Source organism: Chrysemys picta, chromosome 6 (assembly GCF_011386835.1).
Source record: "Chrysemys picta bellii isolate R12L10 chromosome 6, ASM1138683v2, whole genome shotgun sequence".
NCBI classification, from domain to species: domain Eukaryota; kingdom Metazoa; phylum Chordata; order Testudines; family Emydidae; genus Chrysemys; species Chrysemys picta.
Genome location: NC_088796.1, coordinates 67,619,825 through 67,639,212, shown reverse-complemented (window position 1 = coordinate 67,639,212; position 19,388 = coordinate 67,619,825). Strand labels below are relative to the sequence as shown.

The 19,388-nt window shown below is 44.9% G+C and overlaps 1 protein-coding gene across 13 annotated transcripts in view; it reads right to left on the bottom strand.

Annotated features, from left to right (window-relative positions):
- The window catches only part of FER (FER tyrosine kinase), a 412,813-nt gene that overhangs the window by 322,747 nt on the left and 70,678 nt on the right, over positions 1 to 19,388 (bottom strand). For all 13 annotated transcript variants that reach the window (XR_010588819.1, XR_010588821.1, XR_010588820.1 and 10 more), the window contains 3 exons: positions 15,138 to 15,321; positions 3,543 to 3,680; positions 2,556 to 2,675 (listed from right to left, as the gene is read on the bottom strand). Coding sequence is in view for 9 of the 13 variants with exons in the window: in XM_024106728.3 (XP_023962496.2) it covers positions 2,556 to 2,675; positions 3,543 to 3,680; positions 15,138 to 15,321 (442 nt within the window). In the remaining 4 variants the exon portion in view is untranslated. The remainder of the gene's footprint in view (positions 1 to 2,555; positions 2,676 to 3,542; positions 3,681 to 15,137; positions 15,322 to 19,388) is intronic.

Genomic DNA, 19,388 nt, shown 5'->3' with positions numbered 1-19,388 from the left:
TACTGAAGGTGAAGTGTTAATTTAATACTTGTTTCCAAATATTTATTTTGTACAAGGAGCAACAAACCAACCAGTGGATAATCATTTGAAATAACTTGAAAACATAATTTCTGAATTTGTATCTTTTTAAATTTGATAAACTGATTACGTGCACTGTGGGATGAGCTGGGTACATGAACTCAAACACACACAGTAACTAATAACTCAGTGGTCCCCAACCTTTCCGAGTGGCAGGCGCTAGACGACTAGCCGCCGAGGAACGTGGCCGCCGGACAAGCAGCCACTGAAATGCCGCTGAGAAGCGGCGTCATCAAGAGGCGTTGCCGCCGAAAATCAGTGGCATTTCAGCGGCATCGCTTCATGACGTTGCCACTTCTCGGCGGCATTTCGGCAGCTGCTTGTCCAGCGGCAAGTAGGCGGGTGCACATAGATGCTCCGACGGGCACTGCATTGGGGACCACTGTAATAGCTGAAAGCCTATGCTGTGAGATGGCTGTAATTCATAAAGTAATATGTGTAAAAAAAATCTAAAAACAGCTGAGAACTTAAAACCTAGTTGGTAACAGACCACAAATCTCAGTGATCACAGTATCATAGAAGTGTAGGACTGGAAGGGACCTCAAGAGTTCTTCTAGTCCAGTCCCTTGCACTCAAGGAAGGACTAAGTATTATCTGCCATCCCTGATTGGTATTCAACATTGGAGTGTTTTAAGAGCAGATCATACAGAGATTCCACAACCTCCATACACAATTTATTCCAGTGCTTAACTATCCTGACAATTAGGAAGTTTTTCTTAATATCCAACCTAAATCACCCCTGCTGCAATATAAACCCATTGCTTTTTCTCCTAGTCTCAGAGGTTAAAGAGAATTTCTTTTCTCCCTCCTCCTTATAACAACCTTTTATGTACTTGAAAACTGTTATGTTCCCCCTCACTCTTCTCTTCTCCAGACTAAACAACCCCAATTTTTTTTTTTAATCTTCCCTCATAGGTCATGTTTTCTAGACCTTAAATCATTTTTATTGTTCTTCTTTGGACTTTCTCCAATTTGTCCACAACTTTCCTGAAATGTGGCACCCAGAACTGGACACAATACCCGGGTGGAGTAGAGCAGAAGAATTGCTTCTCGTGTCTTGCTTACAACACTCCTGCTAATACATCCCAGAATGATGATTGCCTTTTTTGCAACAGTTTTACACTGTTGACTCATATTTAAGCTTGTGATTCACTCTGACCCCAGATCCCTTTTCACAGGACTTCTTCCTAAGTATTCATTTCCCATTTTGCATGTGTGAAACTGATTGTTCCTTCATAAGTGGAGTACTTTGCATTTCATCCTATTTACTCGAGACCATTTCTCCAGTCTGTCCATATCATTTTGAATTTTAATTCTATCCTCCAAAGCACTTGCAACCCCTCCCAGCTTGGTATCATCCACAAACTTTATAAGCGTATACACTCTATACCATTATCTAAATCATCAATGAAAATATTGAACAGAGCCAGACCCAGGACTGATCCCTGCAGGACCCCACTTGATATGCCCTTCCAGCTTGACTGTGAACCATTGATGACTACTCTCTGGCAATGGTTTTCCAACCACTATGCATCCACCATATAGTAGCTCCATCTAGGTTGTATTTCCTAGTTTGTTTATGAGGTCATGCAAAACAGTATCAAAAGCCTTACTAAAGTCAAGCTATGCCACACCTGCCGCTTCCCCCTTATCCACAAGGCTTGTTACTCTGTCAAAGAGAGCTGATAGGTTGGTTTGTCATCATTTGTTCTTGACAAATCCATGCTGGCTATTACTTATCACCTTAGTACCTTCTAGATGAAGACTGAACCTGATTATAATCCAAATAAAAAGAGCTCTCAAGTCATGCTTGTAGCTGTCTCCATTGCTCCACACTAACTCAACAGACATTCTAGGCTTCACAGCGATGTTATGGGTTATTGTGTGTGCTGCTTGTGTTGATTTTGTGTCTGGAGGAAATATCCTGGGAAATTTGTGTTCATTTATGAGGGTGGCAAATGAGTGTGTGCACTGCAGTGATGAGCTGTGTGTGTTTGGGGTTAATGTGTATAAATAATGGTGTTGTGTGTAGGTCTTATTGTGCTGGGAGAATTATATGAGCTGCTCCAGTGTGGCAGCTGAGCCAAGTAATCCATTCTCCCTCATACAACCAATGAAATTGTTGTATGCAAATTACCTGTAGAGTAATTGGTTGAGTTACCTCTGATATTACAATGGTTTAGGACTCTTGGGATAGCATAGATACATGCCTTATTGTAGCTGTATACCACACAGGTGTAATTCATAAAGTCAAAATAGTTAAGAAGTTAAAAACTTGACAGTAACAGACTGTGAAACCCAGTGATGGTGCAATCTGGTGATATTTTGAACAAACCCCTCTCAAGCATGCTTGTAGCTATTTCCATCATTTCACAATGACTCAACAGACATTCTAGGCTTGATAGTGACACCGAGTGTCATTTTGGAATCTTATTATACAGTCAAAAAGGATGCCACATTTTTTGAGACATACTTACATTCCTTGCAAGCTTTCTGCTGTTAAATTATTCCACATGATCTCATTAGCTTGAAGATTTTCATTTTCTTCCAGTAAAGATGTATCAAACACTATTTCTTGTTCTACATTCTCTGGTGACCTGTTAAGTATATAAATAACTTAAGATTTATATTACAGAATATACGTACACACATGCTAACTGTAGCTAACAAGCTAAATATTTGTTCCTTTCCAAAATGATTATATCAATAAAAAGCATATTTCAATCATACTGAAAACAAAAGAAGGTCGAAGATTGGAAACATGCTCGCTTTCGTTCAAAATAAGAGTGGTTTTAAAAAACACACTAGAAAATAGAAGACTTTTCCTTGGATTAAGATCATTACAGAACTAAGGGTTTTAATGGAACTCCATATGGGTGTATGAGTACACAATAACTGATCCAGTTGCAAGTTTAGGACTAACTAATAATATGAATATTAATCTATATATTAGTAACTGAGATAAAATAAAAATGCATGCACATAATTCCAAGAACTCACTGGGACTACTTACCCGAGTAACAAATGTGCAAGATTAGATCCATAAAGAACAAATAAAACGTATTCTTAAGACAAACTTTGCTTGAAATAATGTAGCACATAGCTAATGTTGTGTATCACATCGCTGTGACTCAGAATTTCTAGCTCCCACAATTGTGTCTGCTTACATATTTTTATCAGTAATTATCAGAGTTTAGTATTTTCTTTTTAAAAAAACTTATTGCTGCATTTAAGACTTCTTTATCATTTAACTAAGTCCTTGGACAATTTACATACATGGAGATAGACAGGTCAGACAATCTTACAAATAAGGATAATGCATTACAGTCAAGTAGCAATTTGAAGGAACCCAACTGAAAACAAACTAAGCATATACCATTTTTCAGTATTAACACTTAACACAGAATATGGTTTCTTCTTGAGAGGTAAAAATGAATAAAAGGATTAGAATGGAAAGTTTATACCTGTGAGCTTCTATGAAGCTATTGTACTCTGAGTTAGGGTCTATCTGTTCAACAGAAGTCTGGATCTCTTTATGGACATTCACTATCTCTTCTGTTACAAGACTGGTGATCTGACTGTATTCATCAAGGATTCCTTTTCTGGGGGAAAAAATACCATAATTCATAAATTCAAAGGCCCGAAGGGACCATTATGATCAGATAGTCTAACCCCATGCATAACACAGGCCATAGAACTCCTCCAAAATAATTCCAAAAGCATATATAATATATTACATAGCATGTTTTTATGAAATATATATTTACAAACTAAAAGAACACAAATTCAGATATTTTCTTATTTTTTCTAAACCTTTAGTGTAAACCTTCATAATACTTGGCACTCTTTAATATACCAAAGCACTTAGTTTTAATAATTTTAACCCTGAATTCAACAAAAAGGGGTAAACTTTTTTGTTCTTGTTCCTAGTTTTCATTCTTCATACAACAATTTTACTAATATTTAAAAACTCAGCATGTTCTTAATATTCTTATTCTGTTCTGCTACTACATTTTTAAGTTACATCTCTGTAGTAACTGATGTAAAATTAAACTATGATAACAGAGTTGAGTGCCTTGCAGTTAGTTGTTCCTATAAATGGCTGTTCCAGCTGGCTACAGAGAGAGAGAGAGAGAGAGAGAGAGAGAGAGAGAGAGAGAGGAATCGGATTGTACATTATTGGAAGAAATAAAGGACCAAATTATGGCCCCTCCATCAAAGGCATTCTGTGAGAGGGAGGGCTCAGGGAGCATATTCCCTTCCACCACCCCAGTGCCTCCAAACAGATAGCAGACAAATTAAGGAACCACTAACACAAGCAGCACTATTGGTTACTCATGGCACCATATATCATTACCAAGGAACAACTGCAGCTGTACTTCATCTGAACCCCCCACTGATCATTTTATCATCAAAATGTAGAGCTGCAACACTGCCTCATTGGTTTAATAAAGAATGAGCTAGTTTAATCTAAGATAAAATATTGTATGTTTTATTTTATTACTAGATCACCAGAAAAAGCACACGCATGCTCATGTCATATTTCAACATATATACAACAGTAAATAAGGAAGTGTTATTTACTTCTTCTCATAACACAAGAACTAGGGGGTCACCAAATGAAATTAATAGACAGCAGGTTTAAAACAAACAAAAGGAAGTATTTATTCACACAGTGCACAGTCAAGCTGTGGAACTCTTTGCCAGACGATGTTATGAAGGCCAAGACTATAACAGGGTTCAAAAAAGCACTAGATAAGTTCATGGAGGATAGGTCCATCAATGGCCAGAAGCTGGAAATGAGTGACAGAGAATGGATCACTTGATGATTAGCTGTTCTGTTCATTCCCATGGGGCACCTGGCATTGGCTACTGTCGGAAAACTGGACACTGGGCTAGATGGACCTTTGGTCTGACCCAGTATGGTTGTTCTTATATCTACCAAACCAAAAAACCCAACAGCAGGAATATTTAATTTTTGGCATTCCATAGCCATTTTCTATTTTACCTTTTTACACTTTCAATATTAACTTCAGCTATCACACTGTGTTCAGAAGGAAGACAACAAAAAATGTAAATACTCATCACTACTGACCAAGCAGAGTGGAGTGCACAGAAGGATCATTAATCTATTTTCCTTGTGATAATTTTTCAAGTAGATGCTTAATGAACCTCAAAAATGTTGCTTGCCTGGATTTCCTCACTATTTGAATAAACCGTGGAGGCAAGAAAAAAATTCAAGTTCAATCTAATATTAGAAGATATTAAAAAAATTAAAAATACAAGGTACGTGATTTATTTGAGATGAACGTAAAAAGAAGTGGGCATTCAGGAAAGCAAATATTTATACACTTCTTAAAAAATTATATTTGTAGAATGGGTTAATTGCCTATTTTCTATAATAGTTTCTGTGATAAAGCTTTTCTTCCCTTCAGTTCTAGGCATTTCTTCCATTCTATCATCAAGTTGAAGCTATACTACATCTTACCAATTCACTATAGGGCCACCAGTCCATAAAACCAGGATTTTTCAACCATACCTCATGAAGGTGTCTCACCTCCCCTACACTAAAGCCACCCAGATCCTAGCCTGAAATGCCCTGAAACATCAACTTTGGTTCACCTTAGACTCAATGTTATCCAATAGTAGCAGTGTTCCAGTGGAACGCCACTTTACAAAGAGTATTCTACTAAGAAGGTGATTATTTATAAATGGCACCTTTTTACTTACGAGATCTGACCCTGTGTGCATTCAGATATCCATGTCTACTTTAGTGACAAAACTAAATTTTTACATCTTTATACTCCTGTTGGTCCTGCAGATAAAAGAGAGAAAATGCTGGATTCTATTCCAACTTGTGCATCAACAGAACTATTTATTAAAATTGCAGAGATAAAGTGGGTGAGGTAATATCTTTTATCGGTCCAACTTCTGTTGGGGAGAGACACAAAGCTTTCAAGCTTACATAGACCTCTTCTTCAGGTCTTGAAAGCTTTTTTTCCACCAAATGAAGTTGGTCCAATAAAAGATATCACCTCACCCATCTTGTCTCTCTAATATCATGGGACCAACCCAACTAAAACAACACTGCAAACAACAGTATTAAATTACAATCATTTACAGCTATGAACCTCCACTGATGCTACTGGGACTACACACTGGTGTAACTAAGGGCCTAAGGTGGCCCAAACACTCTATTACTGGTGATGATTAAGTTAAGAACTTGGCCTGATTCTCAAAAACTCTAGAGATTGTGTCAGCAGGGCTGGCAATTAGAAAATCCAACTTGTGTACATGTAAATTATGCACACTTTGGGAGGGATTTTCAAAAGCACTCAGTGTTGGTCTTACTCTCAATGGGAGCAGAGGTAGGCCAATATTCAGAGCTTCTGAAAATCCCACATTTGATATGAAGTTACTGACAGAATCAACATGAAACCCTGTAGTGTCATTTTTAGATTAACTTTTCCAAGTAGTATCTCAATTGGGGTATGTACATATTTTACCCACTACTGAATTTTTTTTTAATTATCAGGTCTCTAAAATAAGAACCCCAATCTGGGATTTTTTTAAAACTTAAAATGTACATGATGTGTTGTTTTTCAGCACTTGCCTCCATTAGCTGATTGAGTGCAAAAACTGATGACCGAGTCACAACAGAAGCCATCTGAGACACTAGGATAACTAAGAAAACAATTTCTCCATGGTCTCTGTAGATCAATCCTGGGCAGCCAGGTGGAAGAAACTCCCAGCAGCTGATGGAGAAGTACAACTCAAAAAGTAGCTGGCTAATTTGGGTCAGATGGCTAACCGTCTCTCAAGACCCAGGGAGAGAAAGGAGCGGGTATGTCTACACCGCAATTAGACACCAGCAGCTGGCCCATGTCAGCTGACTCAGGCTCACAGGGCTCAGGCTGCAGGGCTATTTAATTGCAATGTAGACTTCTGAGCCTGGGCTGCAGCCTGAGCCCTGGGACCCTCCTACCTTGCAGGGTCCTAGAGCCTGGGCTCCAGCCTGAGCCTGTGTCTACACCACAATTAAACAGCCCCTTAGCTTACATCCCATGAGCCCAAGTAAGCTGGCATGGGTCAGCCACTGATGTCTAACTGCATTGTAGACATCCCCAAATGGCCCCAGGCTGGTACCATTGACAATAATTGGATTTTTTTCCCTGCCTCCTTTCCTACAGAGATCACAGAATTCTATTGTACCAAGTTAAGGAAGCAGCAATTTGCCCTCACCTATTCCTCTCTTTCTAGTCAGATATTAGCAAGGAAAAGAAAACAAGATGATCAAGGAACAAGTTGTTTCGTACAAGCAGTTTAATTCCTGACAAGTTCTGATCTTAAAGGATCCCACAGTGTCCTCTCCATGGTCCTTGAGAATATGTACTTTTTTCAGGAGGCTTCTTCCTTCTTTTGCTATTCTAGTAGCTGCTCTTCTCGCTAACCCTAACCCCAAATTCCTCCAACTTGTCTTTCTGACTCACCCCACCAGTTGACAAAAACAAAAAACAAACAAAACTAAAACCAAAACAAGCACACTATAAGCACTAGTGAGAATGGCTGCCGGGCCAGGATCAAACAAGTCAATGGGAAAAGGTTTTTGGGGGAATTTTATATTTAAATGAATTTATGTACTGCTTGTTACACTAATCAGTGTGTCCAGACCAAGTCTATTGCATCCCAGGAACCGGGGACATACCAGGAGGCAGGTCCGGCTCCAGGCACCAGCCTTCCAAGCAGGTGCTTGGGGCGGCAATCTGCAAGGGGCGGCAGTCCGTGTGTTTTTGCCCCCAAGCAGCGCGCCGAATTGCCGCCGCGGACGGCGGGGGCAGTCCGTGTGCCCTTAGGGTGGCACGCGTGTTTCCGCAGCGGCAGCAATTCGGTGGCAGCTTCTGTCTTCAGCCGGAAGAAAAAGACGGTTACTCACCGTTGTAACTGTTGTTCTTCGAGATGTGTTGCTCATATCCATTCCAATCAGGTATGCGCGCGCCGCGTGCACGATCGTCGGAGAATTTTCTACCCTAGCAACACCCGGCAGGTCGGCTGTGGAGCCCCCTAGAGTGGCGCCTTCATGGCGCTGGATATATACCCCAGCCGGCCCGGCAAACCCTCAGTTCCTTCTTGCCGGCTACTCCGACAGTGGGGAAGGGGGGCGGGTTTGGAATGGATATGAGCAACACATCTCGAACAACAACAGTTACAACGGTGAGTAACCGTCTTTTCTTCTTCGAGTGCTTGCTCATATCGATTCCAATCAGGTGACTCCCAAGCCTTACCTAGGTGGTGGGGTCGGAGTGAGACGTTGCTGTGTGCAAAACCGCTGATCCGAATGCAGCATCGTCCCTGGACTGCTGCACCAGTGCGTAGTGAGCTGCAAATGTGTGGACTGATGACCAAACTGCAGCTCTACAAATGTCCTGAATCGGAACTTGAGCCAGGAAGGCAGTCGAGGAAGCTTGGGCCCTCGTTGAGTGAGCGGTGAGGTGCGGCGTCGGGGCACCGGCGAGGTCATAGCAAGTCCGGATGCAAGATGTGATCCAGGAGGACAGGCATTGTGAGGAGACCGGTAAGCCTTTCATCCGGTTGGCCACTGCAACAAAGAGTTGCGTCGACTTTCTAAACTGCTTTGTGCGGTCAATATAGAAAGCCAGGGCCCTGCGTACGTCCAAAGAATGCAAACGCTGGTCTTGGCGAGTAGCATGTGGTTTAGGATGGAAGACTGGGAGAAATATATCCTGATTCATGTGAAACGGTGAGACCACCTTAGGAAGAAAGGCAGGATGTGGACGAAGCTGCACTTTGTCCTTATGGAAAACCGTGTATGGGGGCTCGGATGTAAGCGCCCTGAGTTCAGAAACGCGCCTTGCTGAGGTGATGGCTACGAGGAAGGCTGTCTTCCAGGATAAGTACAGGAGGGAACAGGTGGCCAGTGGCTCGAATGGAGGCCCTGTGAGCTTGGAGAGAACCAGGTTGAGATCCCACGCCGGAACGGGCTGACGTTGTTGTGGGTACATCCGGTCTAAGCCCTTGAGGAATCTAACGACCATCAGGTTAGAGAATACCGAGGACGCGAGTTCCCCTGGGTGGAAGGCCGATATAGCGGCCAGGTGAACCCTAATTGAAGATATCGCCAAACCCTGCTGTTTTAGGGATAGGAGATATTCCAGTATGAGAGGAATAGGCGCCTGTAACGGGGACTTGGCTCGTTGTTCGCACCAACAGGAGAACCGCTTCCACTTGGCCAAGTACGTGGTCCGTGTCGAGGGCTTCCTACTGCCCAGCAGAATCTGCTGGACAGAGTGCGAGCATTGTCGCTCTGCCTGGTTCAACCATGGATCAACCACGCCGTGAGGTGGAGTGATTGTAGGTCGGGGTGACATAGTCGGCCGTGGTCCTGAGAGATGAGATCTGGACACAACGGAAGCGGGATCGGTGTTTGAACCGAGAGCTCCAACAGTGTGGTGTACCAGTGTTGTCTCGGCCACGCTGGAGCGACTAGAATTACTTGTGCCCGGTCTCTGCGCAGTTTGAGCAGCACCTTGTGGACCAGAGGAAATGGAGGGAAAGCGTAAAACAGGCGGTCCTTCCAAGGTAGAAGAAATGCGTCCGATAGAGAGCCCAGATCTCGCCCTTGTAGGGAGCAGAACGCGTGGCACTTCCTGTTGGCTCGAGATGTAAACAGGTCTACCTGGGGAAATCCCCACCTCTGGAAAACGGAATAGATGATGTCCGGACGAATTGACCACTCGTGCGTCTGAAAGGACCTGCTGAGTCGGTCCGCTAGTGTGTTCTGGACTCCAGGAAGAAACGATGCCGTGAGATGGATCGAGTGGGCGATGCAGAAGTCCCACAGGCGAATGGCCTCTTGGCATAGAATCGACGAACGTGCTCCTCCTTGCTTGTTGATGTAAAACATGGCCGTGGTGTTGTCGATGAGAACTAACACACAGCGGCCACGTAGGAGATTGAGGAATGCCTGGCACGCTAGACGCACCGCCATCAGTTCTCGAACATTGATGTGCAGGGCTAGTTGGGGTGCGGTCCACAGGCCCTGGGTATGGTGTTCGCCGAGATGGGCACCCCAACCCAGAGATGAAGCATCTGTGACCAGGTGCAGAGAGGGTTGCGGGGCATGAAACGGCATTCCCTCGCAAACCACACTGTGATCCAGCCACCAGGTGAGGGAGGTCAATATCGAGTTCGGAACCGTGATCACCATGTTTAGGCTGTCCATGTTTAGGATGATACCCAGGCCTGGAGTGGGCGAAGCCGAAGTCTGGCATGCCTGGTTACGTACGTACGTGTGACCCAACAGAGTGAGGCACGTCCTCATTGTGGTAATCGGGTAATCGGGAAGGTCCTGAGTCCTCGAATGAGGCTTGTGATGGTATGAAAACGATTGTCTGGTAGAATAGCTTGTGCACGTCTGGAGTCTAGGACTGCCCCAATAAATTCTATCCTCTGGGTAGGCTCCAGAGTGGATTTCTCTCTGTTGAGAAGAATGCCCAACTCGTGGAATGTGTGTACTATTATGTGGACATGAGCTCGAACTTGCTCCCTGGTGCGACCGCGTACCAGCCAGTCGTCTAAATACGGGAACACTTGTATCCCTTGCCAACGAAGGTATGCTGCCACGACAGCCATACATTTTGTGAACACTCTTGGGGCCGAGGATAGGCCGAAGGGAAGGACTGCAAATTGGTAGTGCACCTTGTTTACCACAAATCGCAGAAAGCGCCTGTGAGGCGGATAGATTGCTATATGAAAGTATGCGTCCTTCATGTCGAGGGCGGCGAACCAGTCTCCAGGATCCAGGGAAGGGATAATGATCCCCAATGAGACCATGCGGAACTTCAACTTTACCACGAATTTGTTGAGTCCGCGTAAGTCTAAGATGGGTCGCAGACCCCCTTTGGACTTGGGGATCAGGAAGTAGCGGGAATAAAATCCCCTGCCCCTTAACTCTAATGGAACCTCCTCTATGGCCCCCATAGACAGGAGCGTAAAAACCTCCTGTATAAGAAGTTGCTCATGAGAAGGGTCCCTGAAGAGGGACAGGGAGGGGGGGGTGGGAGGGAGGGAACGAAGAAAACTGGAGAGCGTATCCCCTCTCCACCGTGCGAAGGACCCAATGGTCCGAGGTTATAAGGGACCAAGCACGGTGGAAATGGGAGAGGCGATCCCGAAAGGAGGGGGTTAGATCCTGGGAGATGACTGGGGCGCCGTCCTCGACCGCACCTTCAAAAGTTCTGCCTAGGGCCTGAAGGTGGCCGAGGTGGCCCCTGGTTCTGACCGGGTTGAGGGCCGGTCAACCTTCTCCTACCACCTCGCCCCCGCCTTCTGGCAGAGTCCTGTCTCGGACGAGGCGGGGGGGGGAGGGGGTAGAACCTCTGAGGCTGGGGCCGAAATGGCCTGCGCTGGGGTCCCGGAACATGCATCCCTAGGGAGCGCATGATTGTTCTCGAGTCCTTGAGGCTCTGCAGACGAGAGTCCGTCTTGTCCGAGAACAACCCGTGTCCCTCAAAGGGTAAATCCTGCAGGGTTTGCTGCAGTTCCGGAGGCAAGCCCGAGACCTGGAGCCAAGAGACTCTCCGCATGGCGATACCTGAAGCCAGGGTCCTCGCAGCCGAGTCTGCTATATCCAAGGAGGCCTATAAGGAGGTCCGCGCTACCTTCTTACCCTCATCCACTAAGGACCCGAACTCTTCCCTGGAGTCTTGGGGGACCAATTCCTTGAACTTCCCCATAGAGTTCCAGGAATTAAAGTTATAGCGGCTCAGGAGCGCCTGCTGGTTAGCCGCTCTAAGTTGTAGCCCCCCGGCTGAATAAACCTTACGCCCAAACAAATCGAAGCGCTTAGCGTCCTTCGATTTGGGCGCTGCAGCCTGCTGACCGTGGCGCTCCCTTGCATTCACCGATGACACCACCAGTGAACACGGCTGGGGATGAGTGTATAAGTACTCATAGTCCTTTGAGGGAACGAAGTACTTTCTTTCAACCCCTCTGGCTGTGGGTGGAATAGAGGCAGGAGTTTGCCATATCGCAGTGGCGTTAGCCTGGATCGTGCGAATTAGGGGCAATGCTACTCTGGATGGGGCATCCGCAGAGAGGATGTTCACGATGGGGTCCTGCACCTCTACTATCCCCTCTGCCTGTAGGTCCATATTACGTGCCACCCTACGTAATAGGTCCTGGTGTGCCCGAAGATCTATCAGGGGCGGACCCGTGGTCGTTGTGCCCGCCACCGCCTCATCTGGGGAAGATGAGGAGGATGCCTCAGGTGGCAAGGGATCCAAGGGCGGGTCATGATCCAATGAGCCCTGGAGCGGAGCATCGCCTGCCCCTGGGTCCAGGTCGTCAGGTGGTGCGGGCACGGGAGCCTCCATGCCCCCTGGGGGAGGGCGGGAGATGGTGGCTTCTGGAGCCCTATGTTCAGAGCGCACCGAGCGAGAGGCTGATGGTGGAGCGCCTTGTGCTTGGTGATACGCCCACGGGGTCCAGAATGACCAGTGTGAAGGTCCCTGAGCGGGATCCTCCGCTACCTCCTGCCAGTGGCCCGTGTCTGCCTCAGCGGCCTGCCCCTGAGGGGGGTATGCCGATCTCGAGGCCCCATCGGAGGAACGGGACACTGATCTCGAGGGCCAGGGCGGTGCCGATCGCGTCGAAATTAGCTCCGGATGGTACGGTGCCGCTCTGTGCCGGTCTGGAGATGACCGGTCCCTATGCGGTGCCAGTGAGCGGTGCAGAGATCGAGACCGGTGCCGATGACCACGTCGGTGCCGAGATTCTGATCTGGACCTGGATGAAGGCGACCGCGAGTAGGCACGGTGCCGGGAGCGGCCCCTCGATGCCGAGCATCGGTCGTATCGGTGCCGGGAACTACGTCTGGAGTTCAATCGGTACCGATGATCATAACGGTGCCGGGACGTAGAACGGTGCCGCGACGAGGATCTTGGCCGCGAGTACGACCGGTGCCGAGGCGATAGTCGGCGCCGGGACTGCGAGCGGCGTCGGGACCTGCTTCGTGACCTGGAGCGGAGTCGTGGGTCCAATCCTTGAGATGGCGGGCGCACCATGGCCAGTTTGCCCCTGGATTGCACCGGACGAGGAGCCAACGGTGCCGGTGGTTGGAGCGGTGCCGGATCCGTGAGAGCAATCAGGTCTCTCGCCGTCGCGAAGGTCTCTGGGGTCGACGGGAGACAAGGCTCCACCACTGACCGAGGTGGTGATCCGGTCCGCACTGGACTCAACGGCCTCGGAGCCGGAGTCGACGGTGTAGGAGGCACCTGCTTTTGGTGTTCTAAAGGTGGGCGCGGCTCTACCCCCGGTACCGGGGGAGCCGGCGTCTTCAGGACAGCAGTCTCCTGCGCCTTACGGGATTTCTTATGTCCCGGGGACAAGGATCGGCGCCGAGGCACTTGTGGCGGGTGTGGTGCCGAAGGGGTCCGGTGCTGCGGAGGCTTATCCGACTCTACCCGCGGTGCAGAAGCGGTCGGTGCCACAGGGGCACTGCGCACCGAGGCGCTAGGTGCCGGGGCCTGACGCGCCGATGGAGTGTCCGGGCTAAGTGCCGCCTCCATGAGGAGTTGTCGAAGCCGAAAGTCCCGCTCCTTTTTGGTTCTCGGTCTGAAGGCCTTACAGATCTTACACTTATCTGTTTGATGGGACTCTCCCAGGCACTTCAGACACAAGTTGTGCGGATCACTTGTGGGAATAGGCTTAGCGCAGGACGCGCACTGCTTAAAGCCGGGAGCCTTGGGCATGAGTCCGGCTATGCGCCGGGGGAAAAAGGGGGAAGAACAACCCCCTTAATCCCCTTTAACTATCTACAACTACTAAAAAGTAAACTGAACAACTATCTAACACTATATAACAACTACAACTATCTACAGAAAAACAGGATAAGCTAGGGAGAGTGGAGAACAGCTATGCTGCGCTCCACAGTTCCAACGACCGTCAGGGGCGGTAAGAAGGAACTGAGGGGGCGCCGGGCCGGCTGGGGTATATATCCAGCGCCATGAAGGTGCCACTCTAGGGGGCTCCACAGCCGACCCGCCGGGTGTTGCTAGGGTAGAAAATTCTCCGATGATCGTGCACGCGGCGCGCACACACCTGATTGGAATCAATATGAGCAAGCACTCGAAGAAGAAACAGAAGCTGCCGCCGAATTGCTGCCGCCGCGGAAACATGCATGCTGCTCTAACGGCACACACGGACTGCCTCCGCCCTCCGCAGTGGCAATTCGGTGTGCTGCTTGGGACGGCAAAAACAGTAGAGCCGGCCCTGCCAGGAGGTATAAGGGCTAGAGAAAAGACTCATCAGAATCTGGTGTCCGGCAGGTCAAGCCTCTTTCTGAAAACCAGAGTGGAAGTGCCTAGGGAGCCAGACATGTCACTTTCTCACTGCTCAGAGTCCATGCAGGTTGAGCAAGACTGTCCCACATAAGCTGGGATGAGTGAGGCCATACATCTGGGGTATATTTTGCCTTTCTATTGCTCATTTGAACAGATGTAAATTGAGTGCATTAAAGAACCACTCCTATCTCATGTAATCCCAGATGAGACAGAAGGAAATCAAGGCAGTGATGAAGTGGACAGAAACAGTACATGAACATCAAATCATTGTGCTCAGCAATTGACACTGCTGTCTCTGATTGAGACGAAAAGGGAGAAATCACATGACAAAATTAGGGTCATCTGCAGGTTTAGCAAATATGAGTTTAAATTAAATGAAGTTTTAAAAATGAAGATTGAGGATTTACTCAAAAAACACAACTAATAATTTTAGAAGTTTATAGGGAGAATGCCCTGTCTTTGACATGTCCACATATTCCCTTAAGCCTGAAAAACATGAAGTCCCATTTATTTGAATGGACTTTCTATAGAAAACTGCCACCAGAACAAACGCTGACTTTTTTTGGCCATTCCATTTTATGCCAATAAATAACATTGGTTTATTATTTTCTAATAGTACTAAAATAAAAATTAAATGGAATATTAAATAAAATTGACATCATATTACAAATCAAAAGCAAAAGGAAAAGATTATCTTACAGTGCTTTAACCATTTCTTCTTGCATCTTCTGTAACGAATCAAGTAACAGAGGAAGCGTAGTGTCATAGTACTGGTGCTGATGTAACTGTGCTCCCTTCAGTGCCAACACATACTGATTATGCAGCATGTGAAGTTTCATAGTGGCTTTATCATAACGATCTTTGGCTTTTTCAGTCTCCTTTCCTGAAGGAAAAGAAAAAGGGAACATTCATACAATGATTTAACAGCACATTACATCACTGCTTTTTAATTATACCAGAAATGAAGTATTCACAACTGCATTTTAGATTCATGACAAATTCACCCCTTTCTGCACTTCTAAAACTTTAGGCAGATAGTTTTAAAAAAGAATAACCCTGAGAATTCTTTTAATTCTTGCATTGGGCCAAATTCTGCTCTTCTTACGGATGATCAAATATGGCAAAAACTCCCAATGACTCTCAAAACACTTTTCCTCCACATTATCTTCTTTTGAAACTGGAGATTAACTCTCCTCCACACTAGAAAAAATCCAACTGAACATTATCTAACCAAAGACTCTGATTTACAGATCTGAATTCTTTATTCAATCTCCCCTAAAGACTCTTTTGTGTCTTTCTTTCAGGCCAAGATGCTGCAATAACCTCTATGGAGGCAGAGAGCTTCACCCATACAGAACTTATTACAGGATCAGAGCCTTAGAATATAACCTCTCCAAGGCAGCAAGTGTTTTGATATTTGTGACACACTCTTGATAACAGTAGTGTCTTGTACAAAGGCAAGCATATGATCAATACTTAAGTAAATGATAATTAATCTCTCTCTAAGAGGCAACAACTACTACGGTTGCATAATTCAAAATACTTTAAAAAACACAACACAACATTTGCATTGCTAGCGGTTTGAGATTGTAATATTTTTAAACAGTTTCTGAAAATTATTTTGACACTTAAAGTTCAATGGTCATGACCATTATAATGCATTTAAAAAAAAATCACTATCTTATGGGTAAACAAAGCTTGTACTAAAGCTATCAATAAAACTCTTTGCCTCCAATCAGAAAAATTCAGACTGTGGAACCACATTTCCCAGCTTCGCAAAGACAGTAATTGTGCACAATTGTTTTAAAAGATAATTGGTTTTCAGGTAATAAAACAAATTTTCCAATTACCTATTTTTTCCCCATGTAGAAGGAACAGATTTCTCAGGCTATAAAGTGATCTAGATGAACTCTTCGCATTCTGTGTACCAAACAAAAATCATGTACATCTCCACACCCTCACTAGTCAACTCTTTATCTTAGGCACCTATGCTAACTACTTCACCTTCCACATCAGGATTGAATGAATTGCTAAAGTCTCCAAAAATTAAATTGTTCGAGTTACATTTACATAGAACTCCCACTCTGCAGAGTCCACATTCTTAACTGAATACCTCTGTAGTACTTTTCTCGGGGTCACAATTGTTAGATGCTGTTTGCCCAAAGAAGAACTAGTGCCTCTACACTTAAGTTAGGTTGGCATAGCTATGTCAGTCAGGGGTATTAAAAATCCCACATCCCTTAGTTCCATATCTATTCTGACCTAACCCCCAGTGTAAAAGCAGGTTTATCGATGAAAGAATTCATCTGTCGATAGAGGTGTCATTACGCAGGGAGGCAGTGTTCCAAAACCAATGGAAAAATATCTTCGGTCAGTATAGGCCGCATCTGCACTATGGGATTATGCCAGCATAGCTATGGCAGTCTACCTATGCCAGTAAAGCCTCCACAGCATAGACCAAGGGTCGGCAACCTTTCAGAAGTGGTGTGCCAAGTCTTCATTTATTTGCAGTAATTTAAGTGTGCCAGTAATACATTTTACATTTACAGTGGCCGGCGAATGGAACCCCAGACTGGCAACGTGCTGAGTGGACCAGCAGCTGGAACCCCAGGCCGGCAGCGGGCTCAGCTCGCTGCCGGTCTGGGGTTCTGTCCACTGGCCCTTGCCAGCCGGGGTCCCGGCCACCAGCCCCGCTCAGCCCGCTGCCGGCCCGGGGTTCCGTCCATCCAGGCCACCAGCGGGCTGAGCAGGGCCGGCGGCGGCGACCCCAGGCCAGCAGCAGCATACCACAGTAAATCAGCTCGCATGCCGCCTTTGGAACATGTGCCATAGGTTGCTGACCCCTGGCACAGACATACTCTTATGCTTCAACCAGAGAATGACTGTATTCCGCAGGCAACATAAAACCAGCAGGCAGTTGTTTTTAATTTTTGTAACTGTTATATTCACTGTACGTCTCTTGGAAAAGTAGAACACCTTTTGCAGAACAACATAGAACTCAAAATACCTAACATTTTTTTTTGAGAGTTTCCATATACAGAACTGCCACACTACCAATATTTTGCTACATGCAAATTATGATATATATAGATATATGCAGCTGTTCACCCGATGCACCATGATGACCAAATGCACAGCTGAACATGTTCATGTTGATCATCACAACCACATTGCTGCAGAGACCCTCAGTATTGCAACACCCTCAGAAACACTACGATAAAGAAGAAATTAGTCCTTTTATCTCTAACTCAGATATGTAATTGCTTTCCATAAAGGATTCCTTTATGACATATCACAACTCATTTCAGAATAAATCACACTATCACTATGCACCCTCAACTTTTAACTAACAGCTTTTGGACCCACTATTAATATAAAGAACTCAACTACAACACTATATCTAGATTGCATTTTTTTTACCAATAGAATTCAGCGAAACAACATGCACAGTTGATCAACTTGTCAATTAGAGGTGAGGAAAACATCCAAGTTCTCTTTATCTGTATAATTAATTTCATAAACAGATCTAATTATAATTCTATTGCCATCACTTGTTGACAAATCTGTTTAATGTTTATAGTAATAGACTGCATATACAATATGTTGTGCTATAAACATTATAATAAAGCTGGCAAAATTCAATTATGCAAGTTTGACATTTGCATGAGAATCTGGAGTGCTTGTTAAACTATTCTAGGAAGTCAATTATTTCAGTTTTTATTATGAACTTTTCAAGTGTTTATTACCTATGATATAAACATCATACTGTACAACATGGTAGTCCGCTATTTTTAAAAAATATTTTATTTCAAAAATTAAAGATGTCAAATGGTCTCAGCATCATTCCAGTCCTTACACCTATACATTCTGCAGTCCTATGCCTTCTACAACCTAATATTTGCTCTGAATAAAATAGCAGAGAAACTGAATTATTACATTTCTTTACAACCATTAATATATTCAGCTCACTTTCAAAATGTACACTTGAGTTTTACATTAAGTCAAAGACCAAACAGTTCAAAGAACCTGAGTCTCAGAAAATAAACTATGTGAAAAATTTTGTTCTATTTCTGTATTTGCAGACATACTGTATCATCAAGTGTAGGTTAATATGCAAGAAAGTGACTCAGATTCTCCTTTTTCTCTTCTGTATCCTATAACTTTTTATATTTCATCGAAAACTAGAAGTTAAAGCTCAAATTTGGACAGGTGCTAAGTACCTGCAGCTATCACTGACAAAAAAAGAATTCACGTGTTCAGCACTTCTCCAGATTTGGACTATTTGGTTCATATGGCAAAATCCTGAATTCATGTAAGTCAGTGACAAAACGCCCATTGACTTCAATGGGGCAAGGAATTCAGTCCTACACTCTGCAGCTAGAGATTTGTTACACAAAGTTAAATATATAAATCAAAAAGTGACAAGTACATACATAACATGCTGATGGATGCTACAGAAAACCTTTAGAAGGATAGACAAGTTCTATCACATATACCATTTCCTCAGCTAATTAAAATGTTACGAAACTGTTACACTTCTATGCTACACTTATATTTTCAATTCAGCTACATGATAATATACATCTGACTAATAATACATAAATAATTGGCATCGCAAGCCTGGGAGGCGGGAGAAGTGGAGCGGCTATCATGCTGGGAGAGGGAGTCTGAGCCGCACGTGGCCGGCAGCTCAGACCAGGAATGCTGTAAAAAAAAAAAAAAACTGGGGGCACCAAATTTTGGCGCCCCCAAATCTTGGCGCCCTAGGCAACCACTTAGTTTGCCTTAATGGTAGCACCGGCCCTGCTTGCATCATGATAGAAAAGTAGCCCTTTCTGTTGCTGTACTCTGTGGCAAGATAGTTTGGTGCCAAAATAGGGATATGCGTGCAGTCTATCATTCCACCGCAGTTCGGAAATCCCATTGCTGCAAATCCATCTAATATGTCCT